The sequence below is a fragment of the Microtus oregoni genome, unplaced genomic scaffold (genome assembly GCF_018167655.1).
Source record: "Microtus oregoni isolate MIOR12 unplaced genomic scaffold, Mior012 000023F_ref0000262, whole genome shotgun sequence".
In the NCBI taxonomy this organism is placed as follows: Eukaryota; Metazoa; Chordata; class Mammalia; order Rodentia; family Cricetidae; genus Microtus; species Microtus oregoni.
In genome coordinates, this window is record NW_024543082.1 from 31,503,399 (window position 1) to 31,530,077 (window position 26,679).

The 26,679-nt window shown below is 46.6% G+C and overlaps 1 protein-coding gene and 1 non-coding gene across 4 annotated transcripts; both read right to left on the reverse strand.

The window, feature by feature from the left end:
* Positions 1-920: 920 nt before the first annotated feature.
* On the reverse strand, positions 921-26,162 carry LOC121461718 (SH3 domain-binding glutamic acid-rich protein). 3 transcript variants are annotated; one of them, XM_041672910.1, is made up of 8 exons: positions 25,969-26,162; positions 13,797-13,982; positions 13,045-13,125; positions 10,421-10,492; positions 9,748-9,840; positions 5,135-5,173; positions 4,735-4,852; positions 921-1,264 (listed from the first exon to the last, which is right to left on the reverse strand). In XM_041672910.1, the coding sequence occupies exons 1-7, from the start codon at positions 26,014-26,016 to the stop codon at positions 4,766-4,768; spliced, it is 606 nt and encodes a 201-aa protein (XP_041528844.1). In that variant the 5' UTR covers positions 26,017-26,162; the 3' UTR covers positions 921-1,264; positions 4,735-4,765. The 3 variants fall into 3 exon arrangements, with proteins under 3 accessions (XP_041528844.1, XP_041528843.1, XP_041528845.1); XM_041672909.1 differs by lacking the exon at positions 25,969-26,162 and adding an exon at positions 25,266-25,477; XM_041672911.1 differs by lacking the exon at positions 25,969-26,162 and adding an exon at positions 18,589-18,825.
* On the reverse strand, positions 12,002-12,105 carry LOC121462081. Its single transcript, XR_005976256.1, has one exon. It is a non-coding gene; the product is annotated as a U6 spliceosomal RNA (small nuclear RNA).
* Positions 26,163-26,679: the final 517 nt, after the last annotated feature.

The window sequence follows — 26,679 nt, forward strand, 5'->3', positions numbered from 1 at the left end:
AGAGATTACTCAGACCTTTCTCTGGAGGTTTTCAGGACCCAGGGACATCTTGTGGCCATTACACACTCTCTGGTGAATGGAAGATAAGGTTAGAGCAGCTAGCAGGTTGGTAGGGGCTGAGTCCGAGGTGAGTGTGCAGTCCTCGGTTACCTTCAGTAGCTAAGGAGAGCAATTGCTTCTCAATGTGGCATATCTTCATAAACTCACTATTTTCTCTGTAATATTTAGCTTACTCTGTTATAAACTCACTATGAATTTAACCTGACTTTGAACATTTGATCTGCTTTTTGATTTACTAAGACAGGGTTTTTCTCTTTAGCCCTGTCTATCCTGGAACTCATTATGTAGATAGGGCTGGCCTTGAACTCAGACATCTCCCTGCCTCTGCCTCCCTTGTGTGGGCCAAGGATTAAAGGTGTGGTCCACCACTGCCTGGCTTGATCTTTTACTTTTAGAAAAAATTACACACCATAAAGTTTATTTATTTTTATGTGTGTGGATGTTTTATATAAACACATGTCTGTGTACCATGCACCCATGACGACTGCAGTAGCGGTTGCTAACGCACACCCCAGGCTAAGGCTGCAAATCAGTCAGCAGCCAGAGGAGCAGACGTAACTGTTCCTGCACCTCAGAAATGTTCAGGCCATGAGGCAGCAGACGTCTTATCTTAGCCACACCCCTGCAGGTGTGGGCGGCAATCAGGGTCCAGACAGGATACACAGCACTTTGTGTTACACAAACTGTGATACAAGACAGTCCAGTTCCATTTGACAACCTGAACCAATTAGTGCAACAGAAACAATCTACCTCGGGATACAGACAACTTAGTCTGAACAGACAGAGCAAGTTCAAGTCCACAGGAGACAAAAACGTGAGCAGAGGGAAAGGGGAAAGAAAGCAGAAAGACCAGACAGATTCTTGCTATCAATCTTTATGTATGATTGCTCTCCGGGAAGTGTTTCATTTTGAAAGCCAAGCCTTAAACAAGCAGTACACAGGGAAACACTCCTTCTGCATCGCAGTAAGACTGTTTGCAGAGTATTAACGGAAGGTCTACTTGTGTGTAGCAAAAGAAACAAAAACTAAGCAGAGACCAAGAATGGTAGGCACAGTCCGCGTGCAGTCCTCACATTCAGCTCACGGTGATACAGTGCAGTGGGAACCCAAACACACCCAACTGCATCGCAGGGCACAAGTCTTCGGTGAAGATTTTACCAACTTAGTGGAGAGAGTTGAAATGTGGCCTCGTGGCTCGGATATCCTAAAAGAAAGGAAGGAGTGGGAGAAGACTGTTAAAGACGGGAGTGTTTACTACAGTCTTTGCTATTTAATGGGACCACAGTTTACCTTTTCTGGCCCCAGAGCAGAGAAGAGAAAATAAGTTTGGTGAGAACCGAGCCAGATTTGCACTGGCTGCCAGAGCTAACATCTCAAACACCAGAAGAAAGGCCGGCCCTCTAACTAGCTTCCCTGCTATCTGTTCATGGAAAGCAGAGGCTGCATCTACAACTGAGTCCCTAGGAGGGAATTCCAGCAATGCAAGGTTACAGTAGGAGGCCGTGTTGAGAGGCAAGCGTTGGGGAGTAAGGTCTATTTATTTACTTATCTTTATTTTCATACGTGTGACTGTGTGAGTGTGTGTGATGTACATATGAGGGTGCCCGTGGAGGCCAGAAGAGGGCATCAGATCCCTTGGAGCTTGAGTTGCAGGCAGGGTAGGTGGTAGGAACTAAGCTTGGTCCTCTGGAAGAGCAGCAAGTACTCTTTATTACTAAACCATCTCTCCGGCCTCGGGAAATAGAGTTCACTTCTCAGACTCAAGCACCAGTTTGGAGTCTAACTCTAAACTGGACAGGAGACTGTCTGTCTTCACGGTTCTGTTCACTGCCATGTTCTCCAGAGATCGTGTTTTCAAACTGAGTATGAATTCCTAGGCACCGAGACAGGGTGGCCTGTGGAAGCTGAGTTGTTCCCAAACATGGGTCCTGCTGCCAACCATGGCACAGTTGAAAGAAAGTCACTGAACCAGTGGGAGCCAAGGGAGAAGCCGAGAGCTTCCTGGTCCACGCTTTCACATCCAGGTATTTAACAGACTGCAGTGGGCTGAGTTCCAACCCAGCACCCTCAGAGAAACAGACAAAATGATCCACACGGCCTCACACTGGTCTTTCATTTTTATTTTAACTTTGGAATTGGACCTGGACACCATCCAAACACTAAGGCATCTCTCTCCGCTGAGCCAGTTCACATTCAGTATTTTCATGGTCATCATACTAAAACTTCATAGTTTTTAAGGAACCCTGCAAGTAGCGTGGCTATCAGTGCATTTGCATGGTGCTCGCGAGGCTGCAGCTCTGTAGCCTTTGGCTTTGCTGCTGGTTCGATGATAAAACCATCACTTTTGCGTTTTTTTTTTCCTGATTCTTCAGATGGGATTTCATAAAACTGCCAACTTTCGCTTTCTTAAATATGAGCCACAAATCATTCCTTAGCAGTGGAATCATTACAGAGGAACAGACAGTTGAGAGGTCTATGTGTCACCAGCATGAAGGAAGTGGTAGGGAGACATCAAGCCATGCCCTAGATCTGCTATAATATAAATGGAGCACAATACTTCTATAGTCTAATAATGAACTGTAACAGACATCCCCACCAGCTCCAACAAAACATTAACTGTCTTATTTTTCTTTTTTCTTTTTTTCTCTGTGTAGCTCTGGCTGTCCTGGAACTCACTCAGTAGACCTGAATGGTCTGGAACTCACAAAGATCCACCTGTCTCTGTCTCTGGCCAAGTGCTGGGAATAAAGGTGTGCATCACCACCACCTGGGCATACTAACCATCTTGATATCAGCATCTTGTCCATAAGAATGTTAAGGAAGAATGTCCACACTGTTCACACACACACACACACACACACACACACACACACACACACACAAGAAAAAATGTAGCACTGGTATCACCAACAAATGTTTTCACTAAGCTGATGAAACCAACGGTTAAAGATGGCGGACCCCACCTCTTCTGTGGTTCTCTCTCCATCTTCTTTCATACATAGCACCACTGTTACTTCAGAGCACTGAAGAATTCTTTTTCCATCTCTGTGTGAACCCCTCTGTGCACCTGTCTCTAGTCAGGCACCAAGTCTTATCACAGGCCTTTGCTGGTGACCTCCTGTGTGTCCAGGTACTTATCCCTCATTATCACGGGCCTTTGCTGGTGACCTACTGTGTGTCCAGGTACTTATCCCTCATTATCATGGGCCTTTGCTGGTGACCTACTGTGTGTCCAGGTACTTATCCCTCATTATCACGGGCCTTTGCTGCTGACCTACTGTGTGTCCAGGTACTTATCCCTCATTGTGTCCTTCTCAAGCTGTGCTCACAGCTACAGCCCAGAAATCTGACTCGTGTTTTTTTAGTACAGCTGTGATATAGACAGCGAGGAAACTAAAACGCTTTTTAGGTTTCTGGTTTGTTCAGTGTTTGGTTTATTGATGTGGGAGTGTCATATATCAATCTGTTGATTTCATTGGTTAAGCAATAAAACTGCTTGGCCCTGATAGGTTAAAACATAGGTGGGAGGAGTAAACAGAACAGAATGCTGGGAGGAAGAGGAAGTGAGCTCAGAGACGCCATGCTCTTCAGGCAGATGCGAGATGCAATAGCTCTGCTCTCTGGGGCACACGCGATGAAGCTCCGACCCAGGATGGACATAGGCTAGAATCTTCCTGGTAAGCGCACCTCGGTGCTACACATTATAAGAAATGGGCTAGTCCAGGTACGAGAATTAGCCAGTAAGGGCTAGAGCTAATGGGCCAAACAGTGTTTAAAAGAATACAGTGTCCATGTAATTATTTCGGGGTATAAGCTAGCCAGGTGGCCAGGGTGCTGGGGACGCAGCCCCGCCGCTCCTATTACAACAGTTTATTCTTTGTTTGATTTTTGTTTTTAAGTGGTGGCAGACAACTGGAAGGTCCCTCCCAGAAAGCTCCACTGCCTCTGACTCGGTCACAAAGACAACAGGAGCAGTAACCTGGCTCGTGCAAATGTGTTGTCCTTGTGCCTCGTGAAGCCTGCTGTTTCACAGCACCAAATGATCTGTAAGGTTTTCACTTAGCCTGCTCTAGGCAAGGATCCCACCGTGTCCTTGATGCCCTCCTACTGTAAACCATTCTTACCCTATTAACATAATCACACGGTACCTACCCACCTGTAGAGAATGCGTAATTACTGTTTTACCACCAACAGACATGTAAAACCACAAGGGAGCAAAAGCTCACCAAATGTCTCATCGTCCACAGTATGTACACACGAGTGTTTGGTTAATATTAATAAGTGAGGCCAGGCTACCCAGCACTCAAGATGACACGCACAGCTGCAGGAATTGTCTTTCATGAACCAGCAGCTAGCTCTGTGACTTTGAGGTCGGGTTTGCCGCCAGCATCATCAGTGACGACCGGCATTCGTGCCGTGGACATGCAAAAGCTGCTTCTGTGCCAGCTCTTATAGAGGTCACATGGAGGAGGAAATGTATGCACGCCAGCCCTCCTTTGCTCAGAGTGCTCTTTTCCCATCCTGCCCCAGAGCCAAGTCATGCACATGGTAGCCTGAAGCCCTGCAGTGCACAGATGCGGGCAGAGAGATGTGTGCTCACACTTCTCACACCTCATGACAGGTCACACAGGGCCACGTAGGGACAAGCCACTCAGCCCGGAACTCCGCACCTACCTGGGATGGTTGATGAACTGGCCTGAAAAGCCTAAGAGTCTTCCCCTTCTCCTGCTTCTTCCTCAGCTTCCTCTTCCTCGGCCTCTCCCTCCGCTCCTTCCTCTGTCACCTCTTCTGTCTAGTGTTTACAAAATCGCATCATTACTGAGACGCATAAGAGCCAAAGACACCATGGGAATAAGAGGCCAAACTAGAGCTGAGGGCTCACAGTGACACCTGCCACTCAAAGATGAAGAGTGTCTGAAAAGGACATTCGGCATTGACCTCCAGTTGTCACACACACACGCGCGCGCGCACGCACGCACACACACGAGAGGAGTGTAGCAAAAGCAGCACTGGTGTCACCAACAAACATCTTCACTAAGTTGATTAAACCAACAGTTAAAGATGCAGACCCTACCTCTTCTGTTGTTCTCGCTCCCTCTTCTCCCTCTTCTTCCTTGGGTCCACAAAGATAAAAAATGGAGTAAGATTTAAATTGAATTTTTAAGGTAAACAAACTATAACAAAATGGAAGCTCGTTGAATGAGCAGGACATTACTTATCCGTAAGGTGTCAAAAGCACAGCTGTGATGATCTAACAACACCAGATCAGAGTTGCAAGCAATTAAGGCTTTCAACCAAAACACAAACGTCATTACTGCCTTTCTATCCTAATAAGTATGTCTTTACTGCAGCTCCAACACAGTTCATACACGTCAAAGGCCAGTGAGATGCTCGACCACTAAAGTGCTCACCATGCAAGCCTGACAACCTGAGTTCAAGCCCCATGTCGCTGGATTTTCTTTTACTCTAGCCCCATGCTGGAACACCAAAATGTCATTGTTTTTTATTCTTTTACTCTTTGGGGGGGGGGGGCGCTACCCAGCTCCCAAATAAATCACACATGGGGTCTTATTCTTACTTGTAGCCGCAATTTATTTGTATTTTAATAAATAAAGCTTGCCTTGGGATCAGGAGAGTAAAACAGCCCCACTGGCCAGCCTTACAGACCAGGCAACAATGACACACACCTTTAATCCCAGTAGCCACCTAGCTTGCCATAGAAACCAGGTGTTAGTGCACACCTTTAATCCCAGCCTGAGAGAGGATTATAAAATATGAGGAGACAGCTCTAACATGGTCTCATTCTAAAATTCTTGGAGGCAGGATAGCCATTTCGGACTGAGGTAAGTAAGAGCCATTGGCTGGCTGTTTTGCTTTTCGGATCTTCGAGGTGAACCCCAATTTCTCTGAGTTTCTAGTATTCATGCTTCAGTTACTTACAAGTGTCCAGCTATAGCTTGGCTTGTTTCTAGCCAGCTTTTCTTAAACTATCCCATCTACCTTCTGCCTCTGGGCTTTTATCTTTCTCTATTTCTGTAGACCTTTACTTTTTACTCTGTGGCTGGCTGGGTGGCTGGTCCCTGGCGCTCTCCTCTCCTTGCTCCTCTTTCTGGTCACACTTCTCCTTCTCTTTATTCTCTCAGCCTGCCAGCCCCGCCTATCCTTGATCCCGCCCTGCCATTGGCTGTCCAGCTCTCTAGCAGCTCTTTATTTATTTGCCTGTGTTTTAGACAGGCAAAGAATCACAGCTTCACGGGCATAAATGGATGCAGCAAAAACAAAAGCCACACATCTTCATGCCGTTAAACAAGGTTCTGGAGCATAAGCAAAGGTAACACACCTTAAAATAATATTCTACAGAAGCCCCATGTCCCACATAAAGGTGGTGTGAGAAAACTGATCCCACAGGGTTGTCCTCAGACCTCCATATGTGCACCGTGGCACAATGGCAATCATTTTTGATTATGATTATAATGATATGACATCGTTTCCCTTCTCTTCTCTCCAGCTGCTCCTATGTCCTCCCCCATTTTCTCTCTTTCAAATTCATGGCCTTGGCATGGATGTTAGGCTACAGACCTTAAAAGACGCTACCACTTTAGAGAACCAGAGGTGTCGACCTTGGATATAGCAGGCCTTCGCTCTACAGCCTGTCTCTCTTCAGTTGGAACCACAGCAACACCAGCCATGGACTGGCAGTCCCTCACTCTCTCAGCTGAGACAAGTCCATCTCCCACAATGACTTTATGCTCTTATTTAACCCCTTCTGGCCTTATGGCTCCCCGCCCACAGGCTGGATCATGTGGTATGGAACCTTCTAGCCTTCTGGCCCATCCCCAGAAACCTGTAAGAACCAGAAATCCCTTTGTTCCCTACATCAAAGATTCTCCCACTTTGGGGCCTCCTGATAACGCTCTCCTGAGATCTAATTCTCCTCATCTATTTCCTATTATACCCGGAACATCTCCTTTATCATCTACATCTATGGCTGAAAGCCACCCCGCACCTACCTAGTGCTCTGGCTTCCCTCCTCCTCACTCCTTACTCAGCAAAACTGAACCCCCAATGAGATTCTCTCACGTCAGCTGCCACTCAGAATCGGGTTAGCCGGGAAGATATTTCCTAACCCAGAGGCTGAGTCACAGGCCCTCAGATCGGCTCCCACAGCCATCCCTGAGTTGCCCTTCTCTCTGGCTTCTCTGCCTGTTTCCTGCAGGTGTGATTAGTCCCTTACTTATGTTCAGGATCTCCAGGATCCTGTCGCTGTTGTAAACTGGATAAACACAAGTTTGTGGCCGGGAGCAGGTACGCATGAAGTCTGGTACCCACCCTCTGCCTCTCGAAGAGCTTTCATTTTCTTCTTAACCTTGTGTCATCAGATTAAACATCATCATATACAGCATGGAGCTATCAGTTCTATGGAGTTTTACACTTTCCTAAATCCAAGGATTTTAGTATCCAAGCGGAACAAGGTATCATTAAAAATGGGGCAACCAGCCGGATGGTGGAGGTGTAAGCCTTTAATCCCAGCAGTCAGGAGGCAGAGGCCAGTGGATCTCTATGAGTTTGAGGACAGCCTGGATTAGAGCTAGCTCCAGGACAGCAAGGGCTACACAGAGAACCCCTGCTTGGAAAACCAAATTAATAGGAGGAGGAGGAGGGGGAGGTGAAGGGGGAGGAGGAGGGGAGGAGTAAATAGTCTTCAAAGGAACTTCAAAGGGCCCAGGATATTGTCAGCACCAGCACTCAGAACACAGGCTCCCCATCAGGGCAGAAGTTTGCCTTCCTTCCCATTGCTCCCTCCTAATCACTGAGGTTCTGCCTGTCAGGGGGCAGTGGCTCAAACGACTGATAAAATGTGAATTGAATATATTTATCAAATCCCACTCCTGCTTCCAATCCTTCTTAAGTTGAGGGACAATATACTAATTTCAAAAGCTTTTCAGCATTAGCTCACAGAACTAGACAGTGTCTGAACTAGGCAGTGTTAAAAAGCCAACTCCACACAACGCTTGAACTCTATTTTATGGGTCAGAAAATAATCACATAGACAAAGGCGTTAAAGACAAAACCATAGTTCCTGGGTCAGTGAAGTCAGGTGCTCACAGCACTGCAGACAGGAGCACCAGGAGGAGCACACGTGGGAAATGAGATCTCTTAGACCTTCCTCAGCAGCTATTTTTTGTTGGGAACTTAGCCGAGACTTGGGCCACTGACATGGCACTGGGACAGACCTAGGGGCAGGTGTCAGTGGTGACGAGTGTCAGACACAGATGGTGACGAGGATGCTGAACCCTGCCAGTGTGACCTGAAAGGGCGGCTAGCCCTAGAACTGGCAGGAAAGAGCATTGGTGGTGTCCCCTGGGTCTTTGGCCCTTAGTCCAGCCTTGTGCCCGCAAGCTTTTTGGAGCTACATCCATGCTGGCCTTAACATAAGTCACTTTTGTGAGGATTTGTTTGGGGAGGAGCCGAGATGGTGAGAGTTCAACCATGTGTCACCAAGCCCAGGGCTTGGAGATTTTCAGATGAAGAGTACCAGCTGGCAACAAACATGACTCAAAACAATTTGGCCTTTTCTGTAGATAAATTTACCTTGATAAGAGCCAACGCAAACACAAAACAGTTGTGATGTTTCCACCATCTTAGAAAACTCTATAATGTTTTTACTCAAACTCTCCCAAGAGGAGGCTCGGCCTGAGGCCTGTAGTCCACCCACTGCCACCCCGAGGCCTTGTCGGCCACCGTCCCACAATTCCTTAAGTAGTCCCCACACCCATTGCTCTTGGTCCCTACAGAATCCCCAGACATCATTTATCATCGTGTCCCTGGACAGAAAATCTCTTCAGGTGCTGTGGGACAACAGTCTCAAACCCTGCAAAATTTGCCAGTTATATCGGTTTAATAAATGCTGATTGGTCAGTAGCCGGGCAGGAAGTATAGGTGGGGTGAGCAGAGCAGGAGAATTCTGGGAAGAGGCTCAGTCTACACTCGTGACTCAGACACAGAAGAAGCAAGATGAGAATGCCTCGCTGATATAAGGTACCAAGCCACGTAGCTAGCATAGACAAGAATAATGGGTTAATGTATGATGTAAGAGTTAGTTAATAAGAAGCCTAAGCTAATAGGCCAACCAGTTTATAATTAATGTAAGCCTCTGTGTGTTTCTTTGGGACTGAACGGCTGTGGGACCATGCGGCACAGAGACTCGCTGGGACCTGTTGGTCACATGAACACTGGACTCAGTGAGTTTCCTTCCCAATGCTGGGCTCCAGTCCTCACGTTCCCACTTATGTTTTGCTAACACTCAAATGCCCTGGCTCTTTCCCACAGGAGGCCCACAGGAAGCTACATGTCAGAGTTAGCTATCACTCAGGCAAGGAGTAAGGACCTGTGTCTAAGCAAGAGCTTGGAATATGAATGAATATGTCTTCTCCCTGGGTTCATGAGGAATCGGTAGCCTCCACTGATCATTTCCCACCAAGTCTGGCTCAGGTCCTCCCTCTGGCCCCCTCAGCGCCAGGTCCACAGCAGTTAAAGCAGGAATGAGAACAGCTGGCCCCTCACAGCTACACCCTCAGCGTGCCCTTTCTCTCTCACAGCTGTGAGCCCAGCACAATTCCTGGCACCATGCGGGAGCTCAGTAAGGGACAGAAGCAACAAACCTGCAGTGACAGAGCAAACACTCACGTTCTTCTCTTGGGATTCAGAAAGGTCGCCAGTGTCTTCGCTGTCCTCTTTCTGTGCCTCATTTTCTCCACTTTCCTCAGCCTTCTCTGTTCCCTGTTTAGAAAAGAATCTCAAGAATATGACCTTCAGGAAGCACCCAAGGACAAAGCAAGCCACCCCTGCTGTGGCTTCTCCCTCTCAGTCCTGGCCTGTAAGAGACCTCCTCTACACAAGGTCATTTAGATACTGACACAGCTCCCCAAACCCCCAAACCTCTAACAAACTCCTGCATGCTGCAGCCATAAACTTCTGAGTGAAGGATGCTGAGTCACCCATTTAAGGCTGGTGAAGGTGGCAGATGCAGAGATGGATGGATATAGATGAATACAGTAGACAGTACACAGGTAAACTGGATGGGTGGGTGGATGGATGGGTGGGTGGATGGATAGATGGATAACAGATAAAAGAGATAATAGAAAATAATGATGATAGGTATATGAATAAATAAGGTATAGATAGTAGGTAGATGGAAGATAGATGATAGATAGATAGATAGATAGATAGATAGATAATAAATGAATGATAGTTGGGTATATAGATAGATGAATAGATAGTTCAGAGAGAGAGAGAGAGAAGTGAAAGCAATGTTAGACCCACGCAGCCACCCTGAAGACACTGGCAGCACCAGTCTTACCTCTGCAGCACCTTCTGCCTCTCCTGCCACATCTCCATTGGGAAGGGAAGAAGCTTCCTCGGGCTTTGTCACCTATGAAAATAGTTGAAACACCTGAGATTCTCTTCAGACACTCACATTTCCGTGTCTTATTTATTTATTTATTTATTTATTTATTTATTTAAGATTTCTGTCTCTTCCCCACCACCGCCTCCCATATCCCTCCCCCTCCCCCAATCAACTCCCCCTCTCTCATCAACTAACTGAATTGTTCTTATCTTTGGCCTTTATTTTATCCGCAGCAACAGTGGGGCCCACATAGGGACAAAGCCATTGCCACCCATGCTGCAATAATAAGAACTTAACCCCTGTGGCTGGGGAGATGACCCAGGGGTTAAGAATGCTGGCTACTCTTGCAGAAGACACGGGTTCAGTTTCCAGCACACTCATGGCAGCTCACAGCCATCCATAACTCCAATTCCAGGGATCCAATGTCTCTTCTGGACTCTGCAGGCACCAGGTACGTACTTTACATACAAACATATATGCAGGCAAAACACCCATACACTTAAAATAAAATTAAAATAATTTTGAGAGCATGAAAGCAGAAAGCATCTTAGCACAAGCTTGGGGCAGAGCTTGTGCTCTGTGTAACAATGGTCTTGTACCCTGTAAAGATTTGTCACTTTTATTGGTTTAATAAAATGCTGATTGGCCAATAGCCAGGCAGTAAGTATAGGCAGGGTGCCTAGAACAGGAGAATTCTGGGAAGAGGAAAAGCATAGTCTGCAGTTGTCACCCAGAGGCAGAAGAGGCAAGATGAGAATGCCTCAGTGATAAAAGGTACCAAGCCATGTGGCTAACACAGACAAGAATTATGGGTTAATTTAAGATGTAAGCGTTAGTTAATAAGAAGCCTGAGCTAATAGGCCAATCAGTTTATATATGTTTATGTATGTTTCTTTGGGAGTGAACGGCTTCAGGACTGGGTGGGAGAGAAACCTCTGTCAACACAGAGCCATATTAGCTCCCCCACATGACAGTCTAACTCATTAAAAGGTCCTCAGCTTTTTAAAGCTATCATTAGGTTATCTTCAGGACAAACATTCTTCAAACTCACCTTCTGTTGACACCCTCATTTGACAATTAATCTTTAATATATATATGTATATATAACCCTATCATTCTAATTTATTCTTTGTAACATCTGCTCAACATTAAGACTATGATAATTTATTCAGATATGTTCTAAATGGTAGATAGTCAGCGTGGCCCCATGTTTATGACTCTCTGACTAAAATGGTGGGGATATTTTTATCAGGCTCCTTTTCCAAAGGTAGGATGATTCAGATCCCTCTGTAATATATGAATATCCTCCTTCTCTTTAGCCTTGTGGCCAATTAACACAGCTGTGCTTTTTAATGATTGTGAGTGTGTTCGGGGGAAACGGAGTTCCATCTTCCTCTTTATTTATATCTCCTTGGTCCCTAGAAAGCAAGGGCATACTTTGAATCACTTACACTGTCTGCTCAGATGATTTTATCTGTATCCTGACCGCTTTCCTTGAGTTATTTCTAATTCTGGATGGGTCTTTGAGACCAGCTGACCTGGGAACACTTCATGAGTTTGTGTGTCATCCTTGAGCAGGGGCCGTGCTAATCTCTGTATTATTTAGATTTTAGTATATGTGCTCCCAAAGTGAGCACAATTTTAACTTTTTGTAAAGATATATTTGTCTTAATAGTTCTGTGCTTTCGTAGTTATTAATATCTAGACCTTTAATAGATCTATAATCTAATTTTATATATGATATAAAATAACAGGTTGGGGCTGTGATTATAGCTCATAAAACAGCATTTGCCTAGTATGAATGAGTCCTAGGCTCCATCCTGAACATGATTTTTTTTAAATTTAAAGTCAATGTCCATGCGGTGTTCTGAATGAGAAATGTCCCCCATACACTCCTGTGTTTGAACTCTTGGTCCTCCTTGGTGGCACTCTTTGGGGAGGTTATGGAGACTTTAGGAGGTGCAGCCTTGCTGGAGGAAGTACATTACACCACTAGGGTGGCCTTGGGGAGGTTATGGAGCCTTTAGGAGATGGAGCCTTGCTGGAGGAAGTACATTACACCACTAGGGGGGCCTTGGGGAGGTTATGGAGCCTTTAGGAGATGGAGCCTTGCTGGAGGAAGTACATTACATCTCTAGGGTGGCCTTGGGGAAGTTATGGAGCCTTTAGGAGGTGCAGCCTTGCTGGAGGAAGTACATTACATCACTAGGGTGGCCTTGGGGAAGTTATGGAGCCTTTAGGAGGTGCAGCCTTGCTGGAGGAAGTACATTACACCACTAGGGTGGCCTTGGGGAGTTACAGTGTTGCCTCATTTCCTATCTGTCCTACTCAGGGTTTCTATTGCTGAGATGACACACCACGACCAAAAGACACACGTGTGCACACAGGCATGCACGCATGTGACGCATGCGCGCGCACACACACACTGAACTGGTATAGAGATAGGCAAAGCCCCATAGAACAGTGACATGTAAATTTATGACGCATTCTGCGTCATTGATGAGCACTAGTGTTTGCCAGTTTCTATCTCCTTCTATTATAGCCTGTACTGGACCATGCAGGGCATCCCAGCTTACCTCTGACCCTGGAGGAGGAGCCAAACCAAGGAATGAATAAATAATATTTTCTTCTTTTGCAGAGAAGAAAGAGTCAAAATCCTGGAAGCAAAGAAATGGAATATTTAAAACTATCCTACACTTGGGGGCTGGTATATGTTCTGAGCCCAGTCCCCTTATCAAGCATGAAACGTCCTCTCTGCTTGTTTTGTCAACTGATAATTAATCCATCAGCGTTTATTTAAAACATAATTGACAGATACAGAATTGTTCCACACCAGGTCACTGTGCAACTGATTCCACCATCTTCTCACTATTAAATTTTGGTTGGCTAGAATAAAGAGATAATGACCTGACAGGCCAGAACGATTTCAGTGACTCAAAACTAATCTACTTGAAACAACTTCTGGTCAACGGGCTGACAAGATGGGTCAGTGGATAAAATGCCTGCTGTGCCAGCACGGGGCACTGAGTTTGGGTCCTCAGCGCCCATGGAGAAGTGGAGCCCAACAGCATGTGTCTGTCAACCTGGTGCTGGGAAGGGGGCAGAAATGGACTGACTCCTATACCCTGCCAGCCGAGCTGAATCAAGGAGCCCCAGGTCGAGCGAGAGACCCTGTCTCAAAACACAAAGCAGAAAGTGATTGGAGAAGACACCCAGTGTCAACCTCTGGCCAACATCACACACCCACACATATGCGTGGGCACACAGACTTGCAAACCACATTAATTAACAACACACAGAAGACATTACCACAGCGCTGAATACTCACCCCACAATAGTGCTCTTCATTGAAGATCTGAGGCGGCAAAGGAATCCCATTCTGAGGCTTCTTCTCCCCGGGCACGTTCTCTCTCATCCACTTCCTGTTGTCTTCATCCCCGGCGATGTCCAGTTCCTTAAAGTCTATTTTATTGGCTTCCAAAAAGCCCACCACTTCTTGCTGTTTCTTCCTAATCTGGTTAAGAGCGGAGAAAAATGATCATTACTGTATTATAATATCATAGCTGGTTTTGAAGTGTGATTGGCTGATGTTTATGTATCAGTTATTTTCTTTAGCTGTACTGTATATAGCACAAAACAAAGAAAACAATAAAATCACACCTTTCTGTGAGAAAGGATCAATAGAGAAGAAATGGAGCTGTTGGTCCCGGCACAAGCATGATACTATGCTAAATGCTATTCTCAGTACCTGCCCCCCAGAAAGGAAACAGAAGAAATCTGTCTGCCCTCGGACTCACCAAGGACCACTTAAAATAGGCTCCTCAGATTGACTGGAACAAGTGAGGTTGGCCTGGCCTGGGACTTTGAGAGAAGGAAGAGTTCTAGAGTCAAGCCCAGAGGAACAAGGAGGAGGCAGGTGCCCTTCCTCTCTTGTGGGTACCCTCACCCACCTCGTCCCCCCCCTGTGGGCCCTTGCTCAAGTACTCTCATTGTGTCTTCCTCACAAAGAGCTGCTCTTCTCCAGGTAGCATCCTGAGCTGACCCCATGCACACAGCACCAGCCTTTAGAGGACTCCTCCCCTTCACGACAGAGAGAGCAGTGCACCTAAAGACTCACTCCACACCTTCCCTAGGTCCCTTCTCCGTCGCCAAAGGCCCTGCTGCTTCCACACTGGCTGGCTGTCCTAAAGGACAAATCTGCAGGATCTGCAGTTCCCTGGGGTCCCTGTCCCTGTTTAGAGCCTCAGGCACCTCGGTGGAGGCTAGGAGAGCTCTTTCTCTATGCCCACAACAAGCTTTGTCTGTCCTGTGGTCACCCAGCCACTGCTGGCCACCCCAGTGTGTCTGAGAATCCACAGCCACACCTCCCAGATCCCTTCACTTGACACCTCTTGTTCATTGTCCGGTACAGTGAGGAGATTTTCCAGCTGAGGTCACCATACTGTAGTGTGGAGCCTGCTGGGCAGAAGTCACAGATGACCTTTGTCCTAGCTCCAAGGCTGCTCTCGAGCAAGGGCTTAGGGCTCTGATTCCTTCATCTTCCTTCTGGGGTGACAACTGAGTGAGACCATGTGTGGCAGGTGATGCGGTCTGTGTGATGCGGTCTGCCCAAGAACCTGCAGTGCTGGGCACCCAGAACTCACCGTCCTTTTCCAGTCAGGCTGACCATGCTAGCAGGTGGGGTCTCACTGTTGGGGTGCTGCTAGGCACAGAGTCTCAATACACTGTCCAGGCTGTCCTAGATCTAGCTACGTGGTCCAGGCTGGCTGCAAACGCACGCTCTTTCTGCTCTGGCCTCCTACGTGCTGGGATTACAGGTGTGCGCCATCATGCCTGGTTTGCCACATACACGCTCTCATCACCATTTTAAAGGAACAACAAGTTTCCAATGAATTGCTGGGGTTTCCAAGACTGCCACCCAGATCAAAATAATTCACTTTTCTTTTTTTTTGGGGGGGGGTGACAGCTCAGCGGGTGAGTGCTTGCTGCACAAGTATGAGCTCACAACAAGAACCTGCGTAAGAAAGTGGGTGTAGCCACAGGCTTACATGTAACTGCAGTCTGTGGGGTGACTTCCGGGGCTTGCAGGCTGCTAGCCTAGTTCCAGGCTTAGCGAGAGATCCTGTCTCACGTGATAAGGCGGGTAGTGATAGAGCAGGACACTGGACATCCTCCTCTGGCCTCTGCATGTGTACGCAGATACATGCATACATGCACTCACGCGTAGCCATGCTCATACACCACACTCAGACACACACACATAGACACACGCCCACACAGAGAGAGGCCCACTTTTCCTATCACATTTACACCACCAATCTAGTGGGAGAAGGGGCTGAGAAGCCTAGGAGGTCTTACAGGTGGCCCCTGCAGGGAACGAAAGCCTTGAAGAAGGAAAGGCTATCTAGCCTCTCTCTGCTCCTTGTCCCCGTGCTTCACTGCAGAGAAGACACCTACCCTCCCCCCTCAGGCCAAAGTCCTCACAAGCGTGGTACTATGTGACCCAGGTCTTTGAATGACATTGTTATAATGCTGACGTATAACATGCATTCCATTCCCGTCGATGAGATTGTTGGCTATTTTTTCTGTTGAGCCGGATTCATTTTCTAAACATGTGGTCTTCGCAGACCACCCAACACACGGGAGCAGAAACACGGTAGCCGCCACAGTTTTCCTGTCAAGTGGCTGTTGGGTGAAATTCCCTGTTCCTGAACACTCGGCAGCACAACTGTGTGGTGCTGCGTTCGCTCTCTTCATGGTAAGGCAGGAGTGCTCTAGCTCCTTGGTTTTAGACGGTTCTTCTAATATGTAATGAGAATAGTCCTAGATCTACTAAAATAATCACAGTAACTAATAAGGACAACTACAATGCTCATTAATACTAACAGTGGCTAACAAAACTCAGAACGGCAGCTGACACTGACAAGCAGCTGCTGGTGTCTATAACTAATAATCAGGAAATTTTCCGGGGCCTGCTCAGGCCCTGGCACAGTGCTGGGCACCCGAGTGTGGCATCTCAGGAGTCCTCGTGACCTAGCTGTGTGAGGTGAACACTATTCTTATCCTCATTTTACAGGCAAGGAAATTGAGGCTTAGCAAGGGTCTTCTCAGAGGTCACCCGGTTACAGATGACACGGAAACATTTGCAATAAACAAACCAAAGAAGTTTGTAGTTTATTCCTGTTGTCTGGAGAATATAAACAGCCACACTGTCTGAGAAGACGAACGGGTGGGCTGGAGTAACCGTTCAGTGGTTAAAAACACTGGCTGCTCTTCCAGAGGACCTGGGCTTAATTCCTAGCACCCACACAGTGGCTCACAGCCACCTGTAATCCGGTCTTGGGGATATGAGGCCTCTTCTGACCTCTATAGGCACCAGGCACACATGTAGTGCACAGGCATGCATGTAGGCAAAACACCTAGGTACATAAAATTGTTAAAGTTTTCAACAATGAGCACATTTGAAACCCACTCCAGGGGCTAGGGAGACAGCTCAGTGGTTAAGAGCACTGACTGCCTCTTCCAGAGGACCACGGTTCAATTCCCAGCACTCAAGTGCAGCTCACAGCTACCTGTAACTTAAGTTTCAGTGATCAAACTCCCTCACACAGAGATACATGCAGGCCAAATACCAATGCACATAAAGTAAAAATAAATTATTTTAAAAATCTTTTTCAAAAATTAAAAAAATAAAACCAACTTCAAAAAAGAACCACCGAAGCCATTATTCTTGAAAAAATACTTTCAATCTAAAAAAAAAAAAACCCAAACATGTAATCTCAGAATGTAGCATAGCAGTAAGCTAGCATGCTCACACAGCATGCATGCAGCCCCAGGTCTGCATAAACAAACATGCCCTCATTATTTATATCCATCAAGCAAAGTTTATATCACCAACAGCCATGAGAGAGTTACATTTGTAGTCTCTGTGTTGTTTAGAGTTCTCCATTCAAGATATGTGCTCCTTTTTTCTCCTATTCCGGGTCTGAGGCCATTACGGGGTTAACATGACAAGCCATCTATCTCTAAGGTTACATCCTAAGTCCTAAGGACTCAGTAGAATCACAGAAACCAGTATGGATGGGTGGGTGGGACTGCCAAACTCTTTGGTTTTCTGCTCACTCTCTCTGGAAATCCTCCTGAAAGTTCAGGGCTAGGAGAGGCGGCCCTCAGCAAGCTCTGGTTGGGGCTGGTCCCTAGCCAAGCCCTGGAAACATCTCTGCTGAGTGACTGTCAGAATTCCAGCTGCAACCTGAGACCCTCTAGGAAGCAGCTATAAAAGGAAACAGACCCCTCTCTGGTCTCTAACTCTCCGAATTAGTTAACAATTTTCTTCCCACAGTCTCCCTCATTTCTGCTAAAATACTGGTCAAAACCTCAGCACAGACAGAAACTGAATTCCAGCCTGAAGCCAATCTCTGATTCATTCCTAGGCGAACTGAGCCCCTGAGTTGCCCTTATGTCTTTGGCAGGTGGGTCTAGACTTCACAGAACAAAGGTCTGAGTCAGGAGTGGTGATCCAAAGAAATCCAGGCAAAGCCATGGTATGGAACTGGGCTTTTACCTCACACTCTGGGTGCCTCAATCCCGAGAGCATTTAAAACTGTGACCTCAGATGAGTTTGCTATTGTCATTGTGACATCATTTTCCACAAATAATAATATCACACCCACTATCTTTATGTTTCCAGCTAGTTCGAAGACTGAAGGAATTATGCCCTGAGACCGTTTTGCCGATCTCTTTCAATTCTCCCCGACCCGTTGTCTTTTTCCAAGTTTTAATCTGCGTCTTACAGAATGAATGGTAAAGCACTCAAAATCCAAAGCCGGTGACAGAAAAAAAGACACAGGAAAGAAAGCGCAGGCTGAAGCCGAGCGTGGAACACTCCTCACTCCAGTCTCCTTTCACGCCCGTCTGCCAGATTACACACTTTACCACACACTTTTTCCAACACCGAGAAGACAAATGCGAAAGGCGAAGGGCACTCATGCTCGCTGGGGTGTGCAGTTGACTAGCACGCAAAAAAACAAAAACGGAATTCAAGACCAAAGCCTGCGCATACCCACTACTCCTCCAGAAAATCACCCAGGGAGAAAGCCCACAGAGGCCCAGACACCTACCGCTATGGACCCAGAAGATGTGGCAACAAACACTTTGATAACCATTTCGACAGTCGGAAAGAGGACTCCCCCTAACACACCCCTGCTAGGGAAGTCGCTAGACAAATCCCGCGGTGACGCTGGGAGAGCAGGTGCCAGGTCCGTGTTGGCCACTGTTCCAAGGCTCTGCCCCCAGCCCTCCCCGCCAACCAAGAGGCTAAAGGGTAACAGAGAGGCATCCTGGGTTTCCCCCTCCGTTTGGGATGTCAGGGAAATGATTGGCTGATAAAAGCAGCTCCTGGACCCTTTCCCTTATCACTTTAAAGGCCTGACAACAGTCCGTAAAAGGCCAGGCTGGAGCTCGAGAGCGCACCAATCACAGACCTATGGAGAGATGCCTAGGGCAGAGGAGGCGGGGCCTGGGGAGGCTGGGGGCTGTGGAGCCTAGGGAAAAGCCCCGAAAATAAAACACCTTTTCCAGGAGGGTTTTGTACAAACAACAGAGTTGTGAAGACAGAAGCAGCCAGAGTGGCCATTCAAATGAAGAGCAACTCCCTGTTTAAAGTTTTCTAGAGGGTTATTTTTAAACAATCCAGTGAACTGTCTGTCACACAAGATCCCTTAGGAGTGGCCTGTTTCCTGCTTTCTCTACCAGCTGTCGGGTGCTGTAGAACTTCACGGACACCTCAGAGTCAGGGAAATAGCCCGTGGTTGCCTGATGACTGCAACTCGCAAATTATCTTCCCTGTCTTAAAGACTTTGGGGGATGGGGATGTTTATAGCAAATTCTGATACGTCTTATTTATATACATGATTTGAATAGCAGTAAAAAAAATCTGAATACTGGCCGGAGACATGGTTCTGACACCTTCATACCAATGCACATAAAATAAAATTAAATATTTTTTTTAAAAAATCTGAATACAAAACTAATAAAGAAGCCCAAGTGCTACCAGCCCAGACGCTGTTGATGAGTGTCATACAATGGTCTCCTGGCTAAAGTCACTCGCCTCCAAGCCTGATGACCTTCCTGGAACCTCATAGTGGAAGGAAAAAACAAACACACAAACATAAACATTCATACACACAATACACACACATACACACAGGCACACACATACACACTCATACAGACACACATGCACACACACATACACACACGCACAAATACACACATATGCACACACACACACACACACAAATTAAAAAATCATGTCCAAGAGCATTAGTGGCAAAGGCCTGTCACTTAGGAAACACAGTGAGCATTGACCTCCCTCTGGTTCCAGACCTTCTTCTTCGCCTGCCGCTCATCACGGAGGAGGGGAGCAGGGTAGAACCTCTTTGGCTTCTGAGCCTACTCCTTTCACCAGTGTCTCAGAGACTCTGAGATCTGTCCCTGTCACTCAGGTGGGTGTCTGTGGTAAGAATGACCACTCTTATCCCTAGAATCCAGCTCAAGGTCAACTAATTCACAAGTCAGAATTTAACTTTGGAGCAGCATGAATTTATCGCTATAAACGTAAACAGGTTGGAAGGGGGAATGACAATGTGACCATTGAAAGAAACAGCATCAATAGCTTCTCCCCTAGGACCACGACTTCCCAAGGCACAGGGTTGAACTCCTTCCCGTGGAGCACATCTCAAGTTCAATCAGGAGGACAGGATTACCCAACGTGCACTCTTGAACTACTGCACCAGTGAGCCCATCCTGCCTGGCATGCCTGTATTGGAGTGTGCAGGGTCCAGCGTTGCAGAGACCACTGATGTCTTTTCTCCCAGCAGTACCCTGCACAGCACCTTCCAGTACTATGGAAGCTAGCCAGGAGCAGAATTTAGAGTTTCACAGTTTGTTCAAGATTGACTACTCTGTAACCAAGTATGTGGTGTCTTCAGCAATAGGGTCTCGCCAGCTATTTCTAATGGACAGAAAGAGCAATGCTAATAACCTATGTTGTTTGGGAAGCCTCTGGGGTCTCTCTGACCAATAACTCATAGGGAGGTAACCCCTGTCCAGTACTGAGGTTTTCACTTAATATCCCAGGTCTTCAAGGAGCAGCATTTGTCACTAATGTTCAAACTCTTCTAAAGATTATATTTTTAATTAGCTTACAAAGGAGGTTTCGTAAGGCTACTTCATACAGCTGTAGATTAATCATCCCCCACCCTCCTGCTCCCACCCTCCTAGTCCCACCCATCCCTTTACTTAGTTGCCAGTGTTCACCCCATTCTTTCCTGTCATATATAAGCTTATGATAGAGGGTGCTGGCTAAATCAGAGACACATTACCATTGAAAATTAGCAACAGGGAGGGCTCAACCATAGACAAAACATTTATATCAACCCTCTTGCCAAGACACGGGGAGCAGAAAAGAAGAGGGAGAGGAAAGAATGTATGAGCCAGAGGTTGGGGGGGCGGTTCTGTGAAGAGCTGTCCTCTGCACACGACATGGCTGTTGCATACATGATCTCAGAGCAGCTGTGGTTACCTGTATAAGGCCCGCACAGGATCAAGCCAGTTAAAAGCCCCAGCTTGGAGAGGGAATAGGCCCCTGGAGCCCTGTCCTTGGCTAAGAAGCTGTTGGCAATACATGGCTGCTTGCAAAGGGAGGGTCACTTTTCTTTATAAGTGTGGCCCCCAAAAGATTCCCCATGTCCTTGAAGATGATTCCAGTACTAACTAGATTCAGAAGGCTAAATAAATAAGCATAAAGTAGGAGGGGTATGTGATGGGAAGCCCTAGAGAGAGGGGTGGATATGGCCAAGACACTTTATATGTGTCTATAAAATGTTCAAAGAATAAATAAAAGTTTAAAATATTTAAGTTAATTTTAGACTTCAACATGCAAAGTTAACTATTCCCAAAATTAGGTCTTCCATGTAGATGAAAGCATTCTCCAAACTTGTCTCTAGAACAATTTATTTTCTCCTAAGTCCCTCTGAAGATTATAAAACAACTGTATACTTATTCTTTTCTCTGTTTTCAAAATATCTACACTGTTTATATATTGGTTTTCCTACACATAAAATACTTTTCATGTCTTAAAGTCCATTATATGAGCATGATATTTTTCCCCTCTGAGGACTGTCTAAGACAGTAATTGTTGTGGGAGCTGCGGGGCTCTTCCCACAGCCCGGCTCCTGGCCTCTTGGCTAGCTTATACCCCGAAATAACAACACACTAATTGTATTCTTTTAAACACTGCCTGGCCCATTAATTTCAGCCTCTTAACCCACAACAGGCCCAGTTAGCTAGTTAGCTACCTCTCTATCTATCTATTTATCTATCTATCTGTGTGTGTCTGTGTGTGTGTCTGTGCATGTCTGTGTGTCTGTGTGTGTCTGTGTATGTCTTTGTGTATCTGTGTGTCTGTGTGTGTGTGTCTTTGTGTGTCTGTGTGTGTCTGTGTGTCTGTGTGTGTCTTTGTGTCTGTGTGTCTGTGTTTCTGTGTGTGTCTGTGTGTCTGTCTGTGTGTCTGTGTGTGTTTGTGTGTGTGTCTGTATGTGTGTGTCTGTTTGTGTGTGTCTGTGTGTGTGTGTATGCACACGCATGCACATTTCTTGTTTGTGAACCAAGACGTAAGCTCTCAGCTATTGCTCCAGTGCCATGCCCGCCTTCATGCTACCATACTCCCTTTCAAACTGTAGGCCCCCAGTTAACTCTTTCTTCTATAATTTGTTTTGGTCATGGTACCATTGAGTCCTGACCACAGGGAAAGGACCATAGAGTCAATCCAAGTATAATTAAAAGATTTATTAATTACTGCTAGCAGGACAACAGTCTTTGGAGACAAGGTTGAGATTGCCACGCAAAGGGATGTGAGGGGAGAATTTTTAAAGTTGAGCATCTGCACAAGAAAGCAAAGGCTATCCACTCTGCCAAGATTAGGTAGCAAGGCAACCTCAAAAGTCCTTCAATGTTTGCATAAGCAGTTACAGATGCCAAAAGGTAATCACAGCGTAACAAGGACATGGTCATGGCTATACATTTTTGGGTTGGGGAAGGATCACTGAGACAGCGTTACTGGGCACTTATCTTACAGGAACTGTAATCAGAGACAAACAGCTAGTGGCTACCAAGATAGATGCCTAGCATAAAATGGAGTTTCTTTAGACATCACAATGGGAATACAAAATTAACCAAAACAGTGACACAGCCTATAATTCCAACATTTTGGGAAGTAGAAAAAGGAGATCAAGGATTTAAGTTCCTGGAAGGTGATAATTGTATACAAGTACAACATGTGCGTGCACAAAATTCCTAATTACATGACAGTCATGGGACCAACCTGGACTTCATGAAATCCTGTCTCAAAACAAAAAAAAAAACCCCACACACACATACAATATTAAAGAGGGTAAACATTAAAATATCTAACTCTACAGACACTTGAAAACAAAAGATAAATGACGGGGCAGGGCGGCACATATCTGTAATAGGCAGAAATAGGATGATTTCTATAAGTTCAAACACTAATGAGTTCAAAGCTAGCCTGGTCCATATGTGGAGTGAGGCACTGTCGGTAAAAAATATTAAAAAGTAACTGACAGGGCTGGAGAGATAGTTCAATAGTTAAGAGCACCGGCTGCTCTTCTAGTGGTACTGGGTTCAATTCCCAGCAACTACATGATGGCTCACAACCATCTGTAATGAGATCTGGTGCCCTCTTCTGGCCTGTAGGTATACATGCAGGGCATTCACACATAAAACAGAAATAAATAAAATTTTAAAAGGTGATTGACAACTTGGAAGTATTTACAACATGTATCATAGACTGTTTTCATACATCAAAAGTTCTTCCAAAACCAGTTTTACAAAGATTCATACCAAGTTCAGAAGTAAGCTAAAAAAGCCAGGTTCACTCTAGTAGACCAGGTCACTTGGGAGGCTGGGTTAATAAGACCACTTAATCCTGTAAATTGGAAGCCAGTCTGGCTCGTGTGGTAAAAATTAAAAATAAAAACCCTCAGGCACTGGATTGTATATCCAGTAGCGATACAAGAAAAGGGAGTTTGGGGGAGACTACAAAATAAGGATAATGGGCACTGTGAACTGACATTCACCCCCTCAAAAAAGCCACACCCATGTTAAAGATTCTAACATCTGATTGGCTAATTAGATTACATCATTTCATAACTGTGGTTTGGAACCAAATTACTATGGGCTATCTTTAGTCTTAATAGCCTGTCACTGTACACACCCTGATTAACATAACATTTTTATGACCGTCAGGTAAATCATTTTAGAAAGGACAAACAGACCCTACACATTTCCTGGCTTGCTATAACCGGCTTGGTATCATCTATTTTGCAAGTGACTTATGATTTATTTTGCTCTGTAACTATCAAAACTTTACAAGAAGTATACCATGTTGGAACATGATCTTTGAGGTAAGATCTATCTGTATTCCCAGGTCATGGTTGTTATGATAAAAATAAAATGCCGCAGGTCCCCAAGTGGTGGCAGTGGGCAGCAGGCCATGAGTCCATGCCACAGGTCCCAGAGTAGCAGGCAGCAGGTTCCGAGACCATGGCGGGCCATGAAGGCAGCCAGGTCCCAGGCTGGGAGCCAGGCCAGCAGGTCCTCGGCTCAGAGCCTCACGGTGGGTGAGAGACCTAGATGGGAGGGCACACCATGCAGAGTGAAGTTGGATACTTATTTAGTGGGTTATGGAGGGGAAAGGGAGAAGGGGAGAAAGGAGGAGAGAGAGAGAGAGAGAGAGAGAGAGAGAGAGAGAGAGAGAGAAAGGCTGGAAGCAGAAGGAAGATCTGCCTGCCTCAGTGGTGGACTGGGGAGGGAGTGGGCAGGACTTGTCTCTTAAAGGGACAGGACAGACCATTACAATGGCCGCTCACATTTAGTTCCAGAATAAACTCCTCTTCCCTGGAAGGTGAGAACCTTGGTGGTTGTTGTTGCTGTTGTTGTTTTGCGTGACACCAATAAAAATATTAAAACCACCTACCCTTCTTAGTAACTGGGAACTTACAATTAAAGATGCCAGTTTTAAGGATCAACTCATAAAATTCTACCATCTGAGTGACTTCTGTCTCAGCCTGTAGTCAGTCTGTAAATTATTTTACACCAAACACATTGTTTTTTGTGCTTGGGTTTAGTGTTAGTAGAAGCCCCGCATGTATAAAACCAAGGATCTCTGTGAGTTCGAGGCCAGCTTGGTCTGCAGCCCAAGTTCCAGAGCAGGATTCAAAGCTACAGAGAAACTCTGTCTCGAAAAAAAACAAAAAGAAAAAAAAGGAACCACCAAGTTACCAGGGACACTCTGTTCCCGGTTCTCTCCCTTCCTGGCACTGCCACCAGGAGCAGGCTCAGCTATAAATTCCTTCTCTGGTCGCTGCTCCAACTTCTCAGCACGCATGCGCAGACCTGGTGCCCCGCCTCCACTCCTGAGCACCGCCCCCGCACATGCTCAGAGCACGCATGCGCACACCTCGCGGCCTGATGCCCGCCTCCAGCCCTTCCAGCGGTCCCAGGAGGCCCCGCGTGGTTTCCATGGCGACGCCCGCGCTTCCTTAGGTCCCAGGTTGAGGCTGCGGGAGTAGCGCGGAGCAGGTAACGGCTTTGATCCCCCGCAATCATGGTCCGGTCAGCCGGCGCCCGTCTCCGCGGAGCCGCCCGACAAGCTCCCCTCGGGGGTCCGGCGTTGTGGGTCCCCCGCCCGCTTGGGCCTCCTGCCTCGCCTTACCTCGGCCGAGCTGGTAACGTTGCCCCGGCGCCTCCCTCCCTGCCCAGGAAGTGCGGCCTGCACACACTGGAGCCTGCGCCACCCGGGGTCGCTGGTCGTGGTCCTCGAAGTGAGGAGAGTGCGTGTGGGATCCGAACCTCGGTGCCCCCTTCCCGGCTTCCAGAGCATCGTTATCCCGAACCTCCGTTGTGCATTACCGCCCCGTTGCTTTCCTTCCCTTGAGAGCTTTACAATTACATTGGCAACAGTTAATTCGTTTCCTGCCAGCTTTTTATTGGCCCTAGGTAACACAGACCCTGTTTTCTGTTTGCACGAATCACTTGGACGGATTCATCCAGTTCCAGAGACTCAAAGCCCACATGAATGCCAGTGACCCCAAAGTGTGTCTATTCAGCCCCGGCCCCTTCTCTGACCGTCAGCCTGGTGGACTCAGACGCTGTCTCACTTGGTGTCCAAGGTGTAAAAGGAACTGTACAGAAAAACAAACCCCAGAGCTGCCTCCTAACCCTAAGCTCTTTTTCTGTCCCCATGCCTTCTCTCCCAGGCTCCTTAACAATGGAGGTCCTCAGGTTCAGTGCCGGTTTCCAGTCTCCCCAGTCCCTGACACCAAGCATACATTAGTGCCTATAGCTCTAAACCTAAACCATAAGCACTCAGCTGAGTGACATCACTTCCTACTATTACTCGTTCAGACCCAGCTCACCGTGCAGAAGCAGTGCCTCCCAGTAGACTGAACAGGAACCTCATCCATTGTAAAGCAGGGTGCCTCCACCCTTCACCCCACACCAGGTAAACTGCCCAGCCTTGGTGATGCGTTGTATTGCCAGCAGCACCTTGCTTGGTTCAGGCGGCCACTGCATGTCAGTCAGCTTTGCACACATAGGAGTTTCCCCCAAAGCATCCTCATTTCGTGACACAGCACATGGTTCCCGGCACGTGACATGTGGGAAAAGTGCCTGGAATGAGTGTCCGCTGCATACAGGATTGATGTCACTGCTAGGTGCTCTAGGACAAGTTCACTGACATAGAATAAAAATTATAGTAAAATATAAACACTGGGGACAAGTAAAGTTAGGGGAGTTAGAAATAGACATTTCTCTGACGACCATACCAGCTTCCTCTGCGCAGAGCAGTCCACTAGTACCACCACTTGGTGGAAGCAGAGAGGCTGGGCTTCCAGCCCTGAAGGCAAGACTGCTGTGTCCATGAATTCAAAACTAGGTAAACGCTTGCAGTTGGTAAATGTTCAAAACCCACATGTTCCAAAGGCTCTGGAACTTGACACTTCTCATGTTGCAACTCTTTTTTTTTGTTTGTTTGTTTTTGTTTTTGTTTTTCGAGACAGGGTTTCTCTGTGGTTTTGGAGCCTGTCCTGGAACTAGCTCTTGTAGCTGGTCTCGAACTCACAGAGATC

Excerpts from the sequence above, each read along its gene's own strand:
- LOC121461718 (XM_041672909.1), bottom strand. The coding sequence starts at position 25,433 with ATGCTCTGGAAGCCGGGAAGGGGGCACCGAGGTTCGGATCCCACACGC. Across the intron at positions 13,126-13,796 it reads ATGAAGAGCACTATTGTGGG|GATTTTGACTCTTTCTTCTC; the intron begins GTGAGTATTCAG and ends CTTTGCTTCCAG. Across the intron at positions 10,493-13,044 it reads CTCCTCCTCCAGGGTCAGAG|GTGACAAAGCCCGAGGAAGC; the intron begins GTAAGCTGGGAT and ends CTATTTTCATAG.